Below are 13,043 nucleotides of genomic sequence, written 5' to 3' on the forward strand. Positions count from 1 at the left end.
GTCCTTTTATCCCTTGGGAGATAAAATGTGGTGCAGGCCACACCCCAGGGAAACTCCTTTTACATTGCATCAGGGATGTCACCTGGGTAAGGGTGTTACATCCCACCCTAATCCTCTCTAAAATAATCTAATCTTGCCTCATTAACCACAGGCAGAGATTAGGATTTATAACACATAGGAAAATTACATCAAGCACAAAATGGAGGACAACCACACAATACCGGGAATCATGGCCTAACCAAGTTGATAACATATTTTTTGGGACAGGATTCAATTCATGACAGCTGTCATTTGTGAACCTGGAGTGTACTCATCTTGTAAACATTGATTCCAGATTTCAACTCTATCTCCAGTAGGTTCTAGCGTATCACTACTTCTGATTTTTCTTGTACTTCATTGCTAAAACTGAAGACTGCTGAAAGCTATGACATTTATAATTTTGTTGAAGAGAGGACTGCCATCTTGTTTGCAGTATAAATATGAAACATTTTTATTTTTAGATTTAGAATGATTAATTCAATGAATTTTTTTATTTCTACATTGTCTGTTTTCTTTGTATACACATCTGTCTGCCTTCAACATTTGTCTACTCTATCAAGTAAAACTTACATATACCTTGTGAATAATGAAAGACTGTCACTTATCATTTTCACAAAATGAGACGGTCTGGGTTCTTGTTGCAAAATATTGCATGATGAATCCCTTGCCTATAGAAATATATTGTTCACTCATAAATTATGAGTTTAATAAAATTCACCCAAGTTATTTTCATCTGAAGACTTATAGTCGGAGATTTCTCTTACACAGTCAGTTACACCATCAAAATTAGAGTCTAGAGTACTGCTTTCTGTCTTTTTTCTGCTTAATAATTGGGAAACACCTTCTTTTGTCAATTTTCTGCTCTTTGCCATTTTAGGTAGAAAATGAAAAATTCTGATTTCTCAACTGTGTTAAATGAAAGCCAAATCAACCAATCGACCAACAAACAAAAATCATGAGATGGTGTCTCCAGAGTTCTTTCTTTCGTATTTTCTTGAAAGATGATGTAATACTTTGGGCAACACAATAAGAAACCTGAAGGATGATGCAATAGCATTATTATTTTTCTCACTATTGTATCATCTTCCTAGGTGATTTCATCATTCTTCTGTTTTCTTATTAGTCATTTTTTTTTAGCGTTTTATTTAGGAGCAATCAATGAGTAATAATGAAATAATTCCTAGGATGATTAAATAGCAAAATGAATCAAGAACTGGAAAAATAAGAAAATCTTAATTGCAGAATGTGGACCATATGGTAATTTCCAGATAGAATGAGTTTTACTCCATTAAAAACAAAATAAATTTTAGTTTTGTTCTTGGAACTATCTCTAATAAAGAATAAAAGTTGTGAATATCAATCCTTACAAATAGTTAGAACTGCTTAAAAATGAAATTCAATAACTAAAATTGGGTCCAGTGAACCCTCATGGTATGCTAAGGGTTGAGAAATTCTGGGACAACCTACAAACTCTGTTGAGAAGGCAATTTAGTGTTTTAGACAATGAAGAACTTTTCCTTTACTTGGACCTGGAATCCCTTCATATAGAGTTTTGAATATAACTCCATCTAGGCGCATAAGGGAGTCCCTGGTTCATGCAAACGGTTAAACACTCAACTGCTAACCAGAAGTCTCTTCAGAAGAAAGGCCTGGCAGTCTGCTTCCTAAAGGTCACAGCCTTGAAATCCTATAGAGTGCAGTTCTACTGTGCAACACATGGAGTCACTATGAGTTGGAGTCGACTCCATGGCAACTGGTATGGTTTTTTCGGTTAGGCATATGAAGGAAATCTGGCAGGAAAGTGATGTTTAAGTTCAAATGTAAAGGCAGACCAGTACTTAGTCAAGGGAAACATTATCATAAAAATCCAGTCAAAATCCATAAAAATCAAGTCAAACCTTAGCCTTAGTTTATCAAGTTATCAAGTTTGGGCTGCATTGTTTGAAGGGATTGGTATAATAATATAATAAGAGATTTTTCCTTTACAAAATATTTGAACTGTTTGTTAATATCAAGTCATAGTATGATTTTGGAATATTTGAGAGCTATAAACTTGACCTTATTGATGGAACTTTAACAAAGTCTTTTTATCGGAAATTGATATAGTTGTATGCATATGCTGTCTATAAGACATCATACACATTATATATGAAATACTTAATTGGATCGACTCTGGCTGTCCAATAATCAAATTTATTAAAAATAGACAGTATGTAGTGACTTAATTATTTTGTTTTCCAGAAAGGAACTCAACTTGCTGCAGAAGCTGTATGGACTGTATGATACCGTAATGAGCAATATTAGTGGTTATTATGAAATGCTTTGGGGAGATGTAGATATTGAAAAAATTAATGCAGAACTTCAGGAATTCCAAAACAGGTGAGTTTCAATCAAATTAAGCCTACTTTTATATCATCTCTATCTTCTGAGGATACTATAGGTGTTTCATAAACAGATACGTTGCTGTATATACATAAACCTTTCTTCAAAGAAATGTATAGGTGAAATAATTTTATTTTTCTTTTTTTCTGAAAGATGTCGTAAACTTCCAAAAGGACTTAAAGATTGGCAAGCTTTTTTGGATCTCAAAAAAAGAATCGATGATTTCAGTGAGTCGTGTCCTCTGCTAGAAATGATGACCAATAAGGCGATGAAACAGAGACACTGGGATCGAATCTCTGAGTTAACTGGAACCCCATTTGATGTGGAATCTGATTCTTTTTGTCTTAGAAATATTATGGAAGCACCACTCCTTAAAAATAAGGATGATATTGAGGTACATAACAGTATAAGGTCTTATTAACTCTTTTGTTACTATTGGCATGAATGGCTTGCTAGCCACTTTTCATGCCTCTGGATCTCAGAGGTAAGGTGTTATTCAAGTTCTAATACATTTAGCTTCGAGGTGGGTCCCTTTTGAAATGCGTGAAGCTATGCTGACCAGAATTGGAGCCTCATTGTTGTGTAGGTTGAGCATCCTATTAGGTGATGCTTCCTGGATGTGTTAGTTTTATAAACTTATGCCTTTTTTTCCCCTTTATTTCTGTGAGATAAGCCTTGCAAGCATAATTATGGCTTTCCTGTGTGAAAGTTAGGGAGCCCTGATGGTTTTGCTTTGGTTTTTCTGTATCAGATTTGGAAAACCAGAGGTTCCACATATAACCTAATGGAAAGATGCCCACAATAAATTACTTATCTAGCTCTCATTGGTATATTGTCATACCACAGATTGGTGGCACCACAATGCCACTCACATCATTGGTGGCTTGTATTACCAGATCATATATCTCAAAATCCATAACTCTTACCAGAATTTCAAATTGGTCTTTGAATCAGCATGCCTTCCATTAGTAAAAACACATGGCATCAAAAATTAAAAAAAAAAATAAAATAAATAAAAATCTCCTTTTTCTGAAAATTGTACAGATATTTTATTAGAGGGTGTGCTATTTGTGCTACATAGCGCACCCTCAAAATTAGGAATGATCACTGAAAATCCTGGCATTTACAAAATAATCCTGTAACTCAGGGAGATAATATGATCATTCTAAATATATTAGTTTTGGAGCCCCTCAATCTATTCTCTTTGTGCCTTAAACTGCACTTCTAATTTAAAAAAAAAAAAAAAAATCTATTCATTTCTGTCTGTGTTGTGTTCTTGATGAGTTCCTCAGAACTATTTTCCAAATTTCTGATTTTACACTTTTTCCTATCAAGTGTATTAAATTTTTTATTATTACATTTTCCAGGGTTTTTAATTTTTTGTGTGTGTCTATCTGTTCTTTTTTCATTTCTACCTTTGTTTTCATTTTTTTTTTTCATGGGCCTTTTTACAGATATGGTTTCTTCATTTATCTCATTGAGCACTCTAAACATAATTACTTTAAATTTTTATTATGGAAAATTTCAAACATATGTAAAAGTAGAGATCCCTTTGCTTCAACAATTATCAACTCATGGCCAATATTATTTTATCTCTACTTCCTCATACCCCAATACTCCCAGATGGAACATAGTTGAAGATTTTTTTTAGATTGTTCTATAAAATTAATTTCATCTGGACAGAGTTTGGTTTTTATGTTGGCTGTTCCTCTGAGCATTCAATTTTGTCATGGGTTTGAGACTTTTTATTTTGGAGAAGATCATTTTGAATGGCAAGTTAAAAAAAATTGGCTTATATAATTTGTTAAAATTATTTCTCTCTCTCCTTCTGTGTTTTAGCCTTCTTGTTCAGTGGTTTTGTGGTTTCCTCCACAACTCTCCATGTCCCCTGGCTCCAAGTCCAGAACTAGGTATTATAAAGCAGTTTACACCCACATTTTTTTTTTCCTTGTTCTGGTTGTTCTGCTTCCATTAATTCAGTTTCCCTACCCACCCACCGCCCCTTCTCATCTATGCTTTAGGGTAAATGTTGACCAACTAGTCTCATATAGATGATTTTTTTTTTAAAATTTGCACTTCAGATGAAGGTTTACCAAACAAACTAGCTTCTCATTAAACAATTAGTACACATATTGTTTTATGACATTGGTTACCAACTCTATGACGTGTCAACACCTGACCTTGGGTTCCCTATTACCAGCTTTCCTATCCCCTCCTACTGTGTAGTCCTTGCCCCTGGGCCGTTGTGCCCCTTTAGTCTCGTTTTGTTTTATGGGCCTGTCTAATCTTTGGCTGAATGGTGAACCTCAGGAGTGACTTCATTACTGTGGGCCATGCTCTCAGGGTTTCTCCAGTCTCTGTCAGGCCAGTAAGTCGAGTCTTTTTTTGTGAGTTAGAATTTTGTTCTACATTTTTTCTCCAGCTTTCTCCGGGAACTTATTATGTGGTGGTAGCCGGGCACTATCTAGTTGTGCTGGACTCAGTGTGGTGGAGGCTGTGGTAGTTGTGGTCCGTTAGTCCTTTGGACTAATCTTTCCCTTGTGTTTTTGGTTTTCTTCATTCTCCCTTGCTCCAGGTGTGTACACCCACTATTCTTAAGCCCTGGTGGCACAGTGGTTAAGAGCTCACCAGCTAACCAAAAGGTTGGCAGTTTGAATCACCAGCCACTCCTTGGAAACCCTATGGGGCAATTCTACTCTGTCCTGTAGGGTTGCTATGAGTCAGAATTGACTCAACGGCAACAGTTTTTTTTCTTTCTTTTTTTTGTTATTCTGCTATGGGGTGGCAGGTCCAGACATGAGGTGACTTGGTGCAGTCCTGGCTGTGGGGTGTGTCTGTGTCACCCCATCCAGCTAGTCCACAGCTTCATTTAATCTAAATGGCCAAATAGCAGCAGCTGGAGGCAGTGCTTCCAGCCTCCTTCCACAAGGGGCAGGTTCCAGCCCCCAGCTCTGATGCTTCCTCTCATATAGACCACTTTCAAGAACCTAAGACCTGCCTACCACTGACCAGAGCTTCACCTCCACCCATAGTTTTGCATATGTTTTCCACTTCTGGTTCATGGAGATTGTCTTAGATATCTAGTGCTGCTGTAACAGAAATACCACAAATGGGTGGCTTTAACACACGGAAATTTATTTTCTCACAGTTTAGGAGGCTAGAAGTTTGAATCCAGGGTACTGGCTCTAGGGGAAGGCTTTGTCTCTCGGCTCTGGAGGAAGGAAGGTCCTTGTCTTTTTGAGCTTCCGCTTCTGGGCGACCTTCATGTGAAGTGGCATCTCTGCCCCCCACCCCCCCATCTGTACTTCTTTGAATTGCTTGTATAATCTCTTTTATATCTCAAAAGAGATTGACTTAAGATACACCCTACACTAGTCCTGTCTCATTAATATAGCAAAGAACCCATTACCAAATGGGATTGTAACCACAGATATAGGGGTCAGGATTTGCAGCACATATTTTTGAGGGACACAGTTCAATCCATAACAGAGATATTTATCTTATTTTTAAACCTGGCTGTATTGGAGCCCTGGTGGCAGTGGTTAAGTGCTCAGCTGCTCACTGAAATGTTGTTGGTTCAAACCCACCAGCCACTCTGTGGGAGAAAGACGTGACAGTCTGCTGCTTAAAGACTTACAGCCTTGGAAACCCTATGCAGCAGTTCTAACCTGTCCTGTAGGGTGGCTATGAGTTGGAATCAACTTAATGGCAATGCGTTATGGGTTATATTGGTCTTTTACTTTCTACATTTGTATTTCATACATTATTCTGTTTTTTGGAAGAGAGGACATGTACCACTGTATATACGGATTTGGGTTTTCTGCCTTCCTAATTTGGTGATTGTGTGGTTTCCTTTTCCACCCCCTACCTTCCCTCCTCGATTTTTAACAACATGTGTATACCAAAAGTTTTGCTTTCAAAGCATTTGTGGCGCTAATGGTTTATGCTTGGCTACTAACATAAAGTTGGCACTTCAAACCCACCGAGTGGTAGCATGGAAGAAAGGCTTGGCGATCTGCTTCCATTAAGATTACAGCCAAGAAAACTGTATGGAGCAGTTCTACTCTGTAATACATGGGTCTTCATGAGTTGGAAACAACTTGATAGCAACGAGTTTGGTTTTGGTGTTTCGGTATACCAAAAGTTTACTTTCAAAGCGTTTTTGTCCTGTTTGTAAATGTCGCTAGAATACTATTGAAAGAAATAATTAAAGGTTAAAAGATCTTTGAGGACAATCTCAGTTTTATAAGCAGACGTTTTACACTTAAGAACATAGCCATCCATAGTCTTGCTTTGAAGTCTTCATAACAATTCCAAGGAATACTAGGTTTCAGTTATTAACTACTAGTACTCCAAAACAAATTCCCAGTATTGTCCACCCCAGGTATATCCTATTGCTCTGCCCCACAGGGCTTACCATTAACCAAGTTGGATTTCTATTGTTATTGAATTCACTGCCTCTAAAGGAAGCCTTTTCCCACCCTAAAGAATGTTCCTTCCCTCCCCAGTGACTCCTTGTTGGAATCCCCAAAAACCAAACCAAACTCATTGCTTTCTAGTCTATCCTGACTCATGTTGACCCCAAGTGTTACATAATAAAATTGCTCCATAGGGTTTTCTTGGCTGTAATCTTTACAGAAGCAGATATCAGACTTTACTTCCACAGTGCCTCTGGGTGGGTTTGAACCAGCAACCTTTAGGAGTGGAGCGGAAATTGTTTGTCCCACCCAGGGGGAATCCCACTTCCTGTCAAATGCTACCTCCTCAGTGCCTCCTCAGGACTCATAACAGTTCATACCACTCTTACGACATTTATGACACACTTATTTGTATTATAATTATTGTGGACATATCTTGCACCTTTAAATTTCTTTCCATATCTATGACTCTGTGATTCTAAGTGTGAAAATAAGTTGAGGCATGATAGGGAAAATACTGCACTTTTATATTCATTTCCTTGTGTCATGGATTGAATTGTGTCCCCCAAAATTATGTGCATCAATTTGGCTAGGCCATGATTCCTAATATTGTGTGATTGCCCACCATTTTGTCATCTGATGTGTTGTAAATCCTACCTCTATGATGTTAATGAGGTGGGATAGGTGGCAGTTATGTTAATGAGGCAGGACTCAATATACAAGATTGGATTGTGTCTTGAGCCAATCTCTTTTGAGATATAAAAGAGAGAAGCGAGCAAAGAAACCGGGGGAACTTATGCCACCAAGAAAGCAGTGCCGAGAGCAGAGAGCGTTTTTTGGACCTGGGGTTACTGGGCGGAGAAGCGCCTAGTCCAGGGAAGATTGATGGCAAGGACCTTCCTCCAGAGCTGACAGAGAGAGAAAGCTTTCCCCTGGAGCTGACACCCTGAATTTGGACTTCTAGCTTACCAGACTGTGAGAATAAATTTCTCTTTGTTAAAGCCATCCACTTGTGTTATTTCTGTTATAGCAGCACTAGATAACTAAGACACCTTGTGAGTCTTTCATATCAGAAAACCCATAAGAAAAAGGTGTACTTGTCTTCTAGGCAGGGCTATAGTAATATTTACATGCTGCTCTAAAGATTTCAAAGAACTCTCACATATATTTTCATATCAAGCCTCTGAGATAGACAGGATGACTGTGATTATCTCCATGTTAACTAAAAAATAAGAATAAAAACAAAAATCCAACTCCAATTAACAATGGAATCAAGAAACATGATGATCTAAGTTCCATTATCTCATGTTATAAACTGTGTAGTATAGGAAAAAAAAATTAGTAGTCAGAGAGCCATGAGGTTCTAGTTTGAATCTTCAACACAAAGATCATGAGCCTCAATTTTCTTGGTCATAAAATGACTAAATAACCTGGATGACTTCTAGGTCCCTTTCAAGCTAAAAAAATGCTATGATCTTAGATGCAGTTCATTCGTAGTTGAAAATGTCATGACATGCTCTCTGATTTTCCTCCAAAGGACATTTGCATATCTGCCATTAAAGAGAAGGATATTGAAGCCAAGCTGACTCAGGTGATTGAGAACTGGACCAACCAGAACCTGAGTTTTGCAGCGTTTAAAGGAAAGGGAGAACTCCTACTCAAAGGAACTGAGTCTGGAGAAATTATCACATTGATGGAGGATAGTTTAATGGTCTTAAGTTCCTTACTAAGTAACAGGTAATTTTATAATTTTGGGGGAAGGAGGTGTTAGTCTGTATTTATGGTTTGTATGAATTGAATTATGTTCCCCCAAAAAATGTGTTGGAATCCTAACCCCTATCCCTGTGGTTGTAATCCTCTTTGGGAATGGGGTTTTCTTTGTTATGTTAATGAGGCCATATCAATGTAGGGTGTGTCCTAAACCTAACCACTTCCGAATGATATAAAGAACAGTACAGAAGTAGACATGAGAGCACAAATAAGGACAGATAGACGCCATGCACATGAAGAACTCCAAGGAACTGAGGGATGCTGGAAGAGACAGGGGTCTTCCTCCAGAGCCAACAGAGAGAGAGCCTTCCCCTAGAGCCAGTGCTCTCAATTCGGTCTTCTAGCCTTCTAAACTGTGAGAAAATAAATTTCCCTCTCTCTCTCTTTTTTTAAAAAATATTTTATTGTATTTTTGGTGAAAGTTTACACAGCAAATTAGGTTACCATTTGACAATTTTTATACAAATTGCTCAGTGACATTAGTTACATTTTTCACAATGGGTCAATAAATCTCTCTTTTTTAAAGCCTCCCATTTGTGATATTTCTGTTGCAGTAGCACTAGGAAGCTAAGACATGGCTATAGAATTCTACAACTACAGCATGACAGAGGATTCTGCTCCCTCTTTTCTGTCCTTATATGAACCTCCTGTTTTCCCCAATAATCATAGCCTCCATTTCTTCTTTAATGGGTCTCATCTGTCTCCTCCCTCCTTTTCCCTCCTGGTGGGCCCCATCATAATTATTTCCCACAAAATTGGCAGTTTATCCCCGGAACATCTTGGCTACTCATGGAGGGATCTCTTCATTTCGTCTTCTCTCTCTTTTGTTCCTCTGATTTGTCATCATTGCCCTCTTTGGCTAAACCCATTCAAGCCCAATGACCCAGGAAAGGCATGCTGGCCACACATGAAAGGAATATTCTGCTAGGGGCTTGGCACTTATAAACTTGCATTTTTTGATGATGAAAAGCAGCTGTATCTGTGCTAGGTCCACTGTGGTCTGAATGAGACAATGTGGTCTCAAGTGCAGCTTCAGGAATTTCCAGTGTGACTCAATCAGACTAAGTATTCTGTCAGATCCTTGGACTGGGCAGCAGCAACCTCTATTCCTATAACTAACCATGCAGTAGTTCTCGACTGTTATTCACCCCAGCACACCTAAGAAATATGTCACACTCTCATCATTAACAGAGATCAGTGTCCAGGGCGTGTGGAGATTCTAATATCCTTCCCCCAGGTTGGGAACACTGGTTAATGAATGTCATGCTTGCATGACCTCTGGACCCAAAGGCAGTCTTGTACTTGGATAATATACTAATCCACAAAGATCCTATTCCAGGAAGTTCCGGGTTGATTTACTGACATCGAGATCCTAGGGTGTATCCCCTACTTTCAGGGAATCTGAATGATCCTGGCAATAGTGGCCATTCAGTGGTTCCTAGACTTTATGAGCTACTACTTCCTCATGGTTATTGCAGATTTCCTGGATGACCAAGAAGAAGGACTGTGGATTCACCTGAACAGTGTCTATGGCCAAGGAATTCAGGAATTTGAAGACTTTCTACATTTCACAGTTACTTGGACATAACCGGATTTGTATAATATCTATTTATAGTAGGAGAAATGTGATAGTATTCGTAAGCTTAATGCCAGGGCCTTGATAGAAAGTTAGAGTATAAGAAGCCACCCATTCTGGATGATTCACCTCCTAGAGAACTTTGCAGCACCAACTGGATTTGGAAAGCCTCTTCCAGGGCCAACCGTAGACTGACCTTGTAGCCGGTAGTGCCTGCTGGATCTTCAGGACTACCCTGATGTGACTTCAGAAGGAAATTGTATGTCTCCATGAATGAGACTCGACCCTAGTTATTGCCTAGATTGTGACACTTTCCTGGTGGATCCCTGAGGTTCTTCAACATCACTTGATTCCATGGAGCCTCATGGGCCTTCCTATCAGGCAAGACGTTCCATCGTATGAAGTAGTGCAATGAAGGTACCTAGACAAGGGACAGGAACTGGTTCAGATCTCTTTTTTTTAAATTAGGAAGTTAAACACCATCTAAAATGACTTTTTTATTGTCTTATTTGCTTCAACTCCATGAAATGCTCATCCATTTCATCTTAATCTGCATGTCTTGCTTTTGAAGATGCTTTAGACATGGAGCCATCCAGTTCCAGACCAAAGGCCAGATGGACAGTAAAAATTGGGTGTTGGGAAAAATGCCTCTTATTGCTTGAAAAACTAGATCACCTCCCTCCCTGGGGCAATTTCTGTGCAGCTCCCTTTATACCTCCATGTATAACATACGCTTCTAGGGAAATTATGCATTTCACTCAGGCATCATCCTGTACCCAGAAGAACCCCATTATACACATGGGCACCTTCAAGTCACCCTGTCCTGGATCAAGAAAAGTTATGTTATTCACTATAGCCAAAAGATGGAAACAATCCAAGTATCCATTAATAGATGAATGGATACACAAAATATGGTAGATACATACAATGAGTATTATTCAGCTCTAAAGAGAATTGAAGTTCTGATTCATGCCACCACATGGATGAACCTTGAAAAACATGTTAAGTGAAATAAGCCAGACAAAAAAGGACAAATACTGTATGATCCCACTTATATGAAATATGTTCAATAGGTAAATACAGCAAGACAAAAGAAGATTAGAGGTTATTAGGAGATGAGGAGAGGGGAAATGGGGAGTTAAAAAAGAAAAAGTTGTAAGAAATAACCACCAGGAAATGCCATGACACAAATCAAAACTACTTGCCATTGCCACAAACTGAGATCAGCTGCTTGAGCCAACTGTAGGTAACTGGGTCCCTTACCCAGAAGCTTTCCATTGCTTCCTCCATGACCCACTCTATTGCTCCTCTTTCTTCGTTGTGCCCTGCTTTCTGAATACCTTGCATTCTCATAAATGACTCAGCCAGCCCTGATAATCAGAAAATAGGAACCATACGCTTTTGGGATATCTATCCTGGATCTCTAGCATTATAGAATCTACTTTTGGGTAGAATTAGCAGTCTATGGATGGGAAGAGTGTACCTGTAAGTAGACTTCAGATCTCAAGCTTGACTCTGGACTTGTGGCATCCTTTCTCCAGGGAAACCTGGTTTTACCTTAACCGTAGGGACCTTTAGGGATCTTACCTGTCCTGTGCCTTTACAGATGGTCCATCTACTGGCTTGATGAAGCCTGCAAGACCATCCATAAAAGGAAATTCCCTGGATAATGGACTCTCTTCCTAGATTCAATAGTTCCACAGACCAGTAACAAATAGTGTCCTCCTATGTATTGTTCTCACAAGTAGTCCCCACTTGGATTTTGTTCACAGATGTCTTGGAAAGCCATCCTATTCTTTGTTCTCCCTTTACTCCCAGAGGCAACCAGCACAATTCTGAACTGAACCTCTGAGGCATGAAATTTGGCCCATTTTCCTATTCTATGACTGACACATGGGAACAACAAGTGAATCACTGAAATTACATGAGTTTTATTCATAAAGAAGCAAAAATCTCGTGAGCTATATGAGATTTATTAAGGACTACTCTTTTAGGAAAAAATGTTCATTTCTAAGGGAGTGTTTTTTCTTTAATTTCCTTTGTTAGGAAGGAAATACTGTTTTTTAAATCTTCCTTGAAACATTATTGTTCTCATTCTTATTTTTTAGATACAATGCTCCATTTAAAAAGAATATCCAGAACTGGGTGTACAAATTGTCTACTTCCTCAGATATAATTGAGGAGTGGCTGGTAGTGCAGAATCTTTGGGTTTATCTTGAAGCTGTTTTTGTAGGTGGAGATATTGCCAAACAGCTGCCTCAGGTAAATATAGCTTTTATAACTATTGACAGGATAATTTGGTGTGTGCTGTCTATATGTTTCTGTAAAGACAGATGGTCACAAAGAAAGATGGTCAAGTCTTGATTATTTACTCCAAGAGTTGGCAAACTATGGCTTCAATTGACCCACTTGCCTGATTTTGTAAATAAAGTTTTATTGAAATAGAGGCATGGCCATTTGTTTATGTATTTTCTAAGGCTGTGTCACCATGAGTCAGAATCAACTCGACAGCAACTTATAACAACAATAGGGTACTTTTGCACTATAACAGCAGAGTTGAGTAGTTGTGACAGATACCATATGGCCTGCACAGCCTAAAATATTTACTATCTGGCCCTTTACAGAAAAAAAAAAAAAAGTGTTGACCCCTGGTTTACACTAGCAGAAAGAAGAAACATATTTTCAAAGTGAATAATCTCAAGATTGTTTGAGAATGTGAGGTACGTTAAAATATGGTACCATTAAATTATAGGAGTTCATTGCTTCCATGAGTTAACATTATAATATTCCTCTGAGAGTAGCATTAAAATGAATTTGGATTCTGTAAACACAAATTAACTTCTAGTAAATTTAGTAAT

At 38.3% G+C, this 13,043-nt stretch overlaps 1 protein-coding gene across 1 annotated transcript in view; it reads left to right on the top strand.

The window, feature by feature from the left end:
• The window catches only part of DNAH8 (dynein axonemal heavy chain 8), a 383,298-nt gene that overhangs the window by 140,654 nt on the left and 229,601 nt on the right, over positions 1 to 13,043 (top strand). The window contains 4 exon segments of the mRNA XM_023734112.1: positions 2,281 to 2,418; positions 2,575 to 2,815; positions 8,377 to 8,576; positions 12,294 to 12,447. Coding sequence (XP_023589880.1) covers positions 2,281 to 2,418; positions 2,575 to 2,815; positions 8,377 to 8,576; positions 12,294 to 12,447 — 733 coding nt within the window.

This window comes from Trichechus manatus, unplaced genomic scaffold (assembly GCF_000243295.1).
Source record: "Trichechus manatus latirostris isolate Lorelei unplaced genomic scaffold, TriManLat1.0 scaffold00065, whole genome shotgun sequence".
In the NCBI taxonomy this organism is placed as follows: domain Eukaryota; kingdom Metazoa; phylum Chordata; class Mammalia; order Sirenia; family Trichechidae; genus Trichechus; species Trichechus manatus.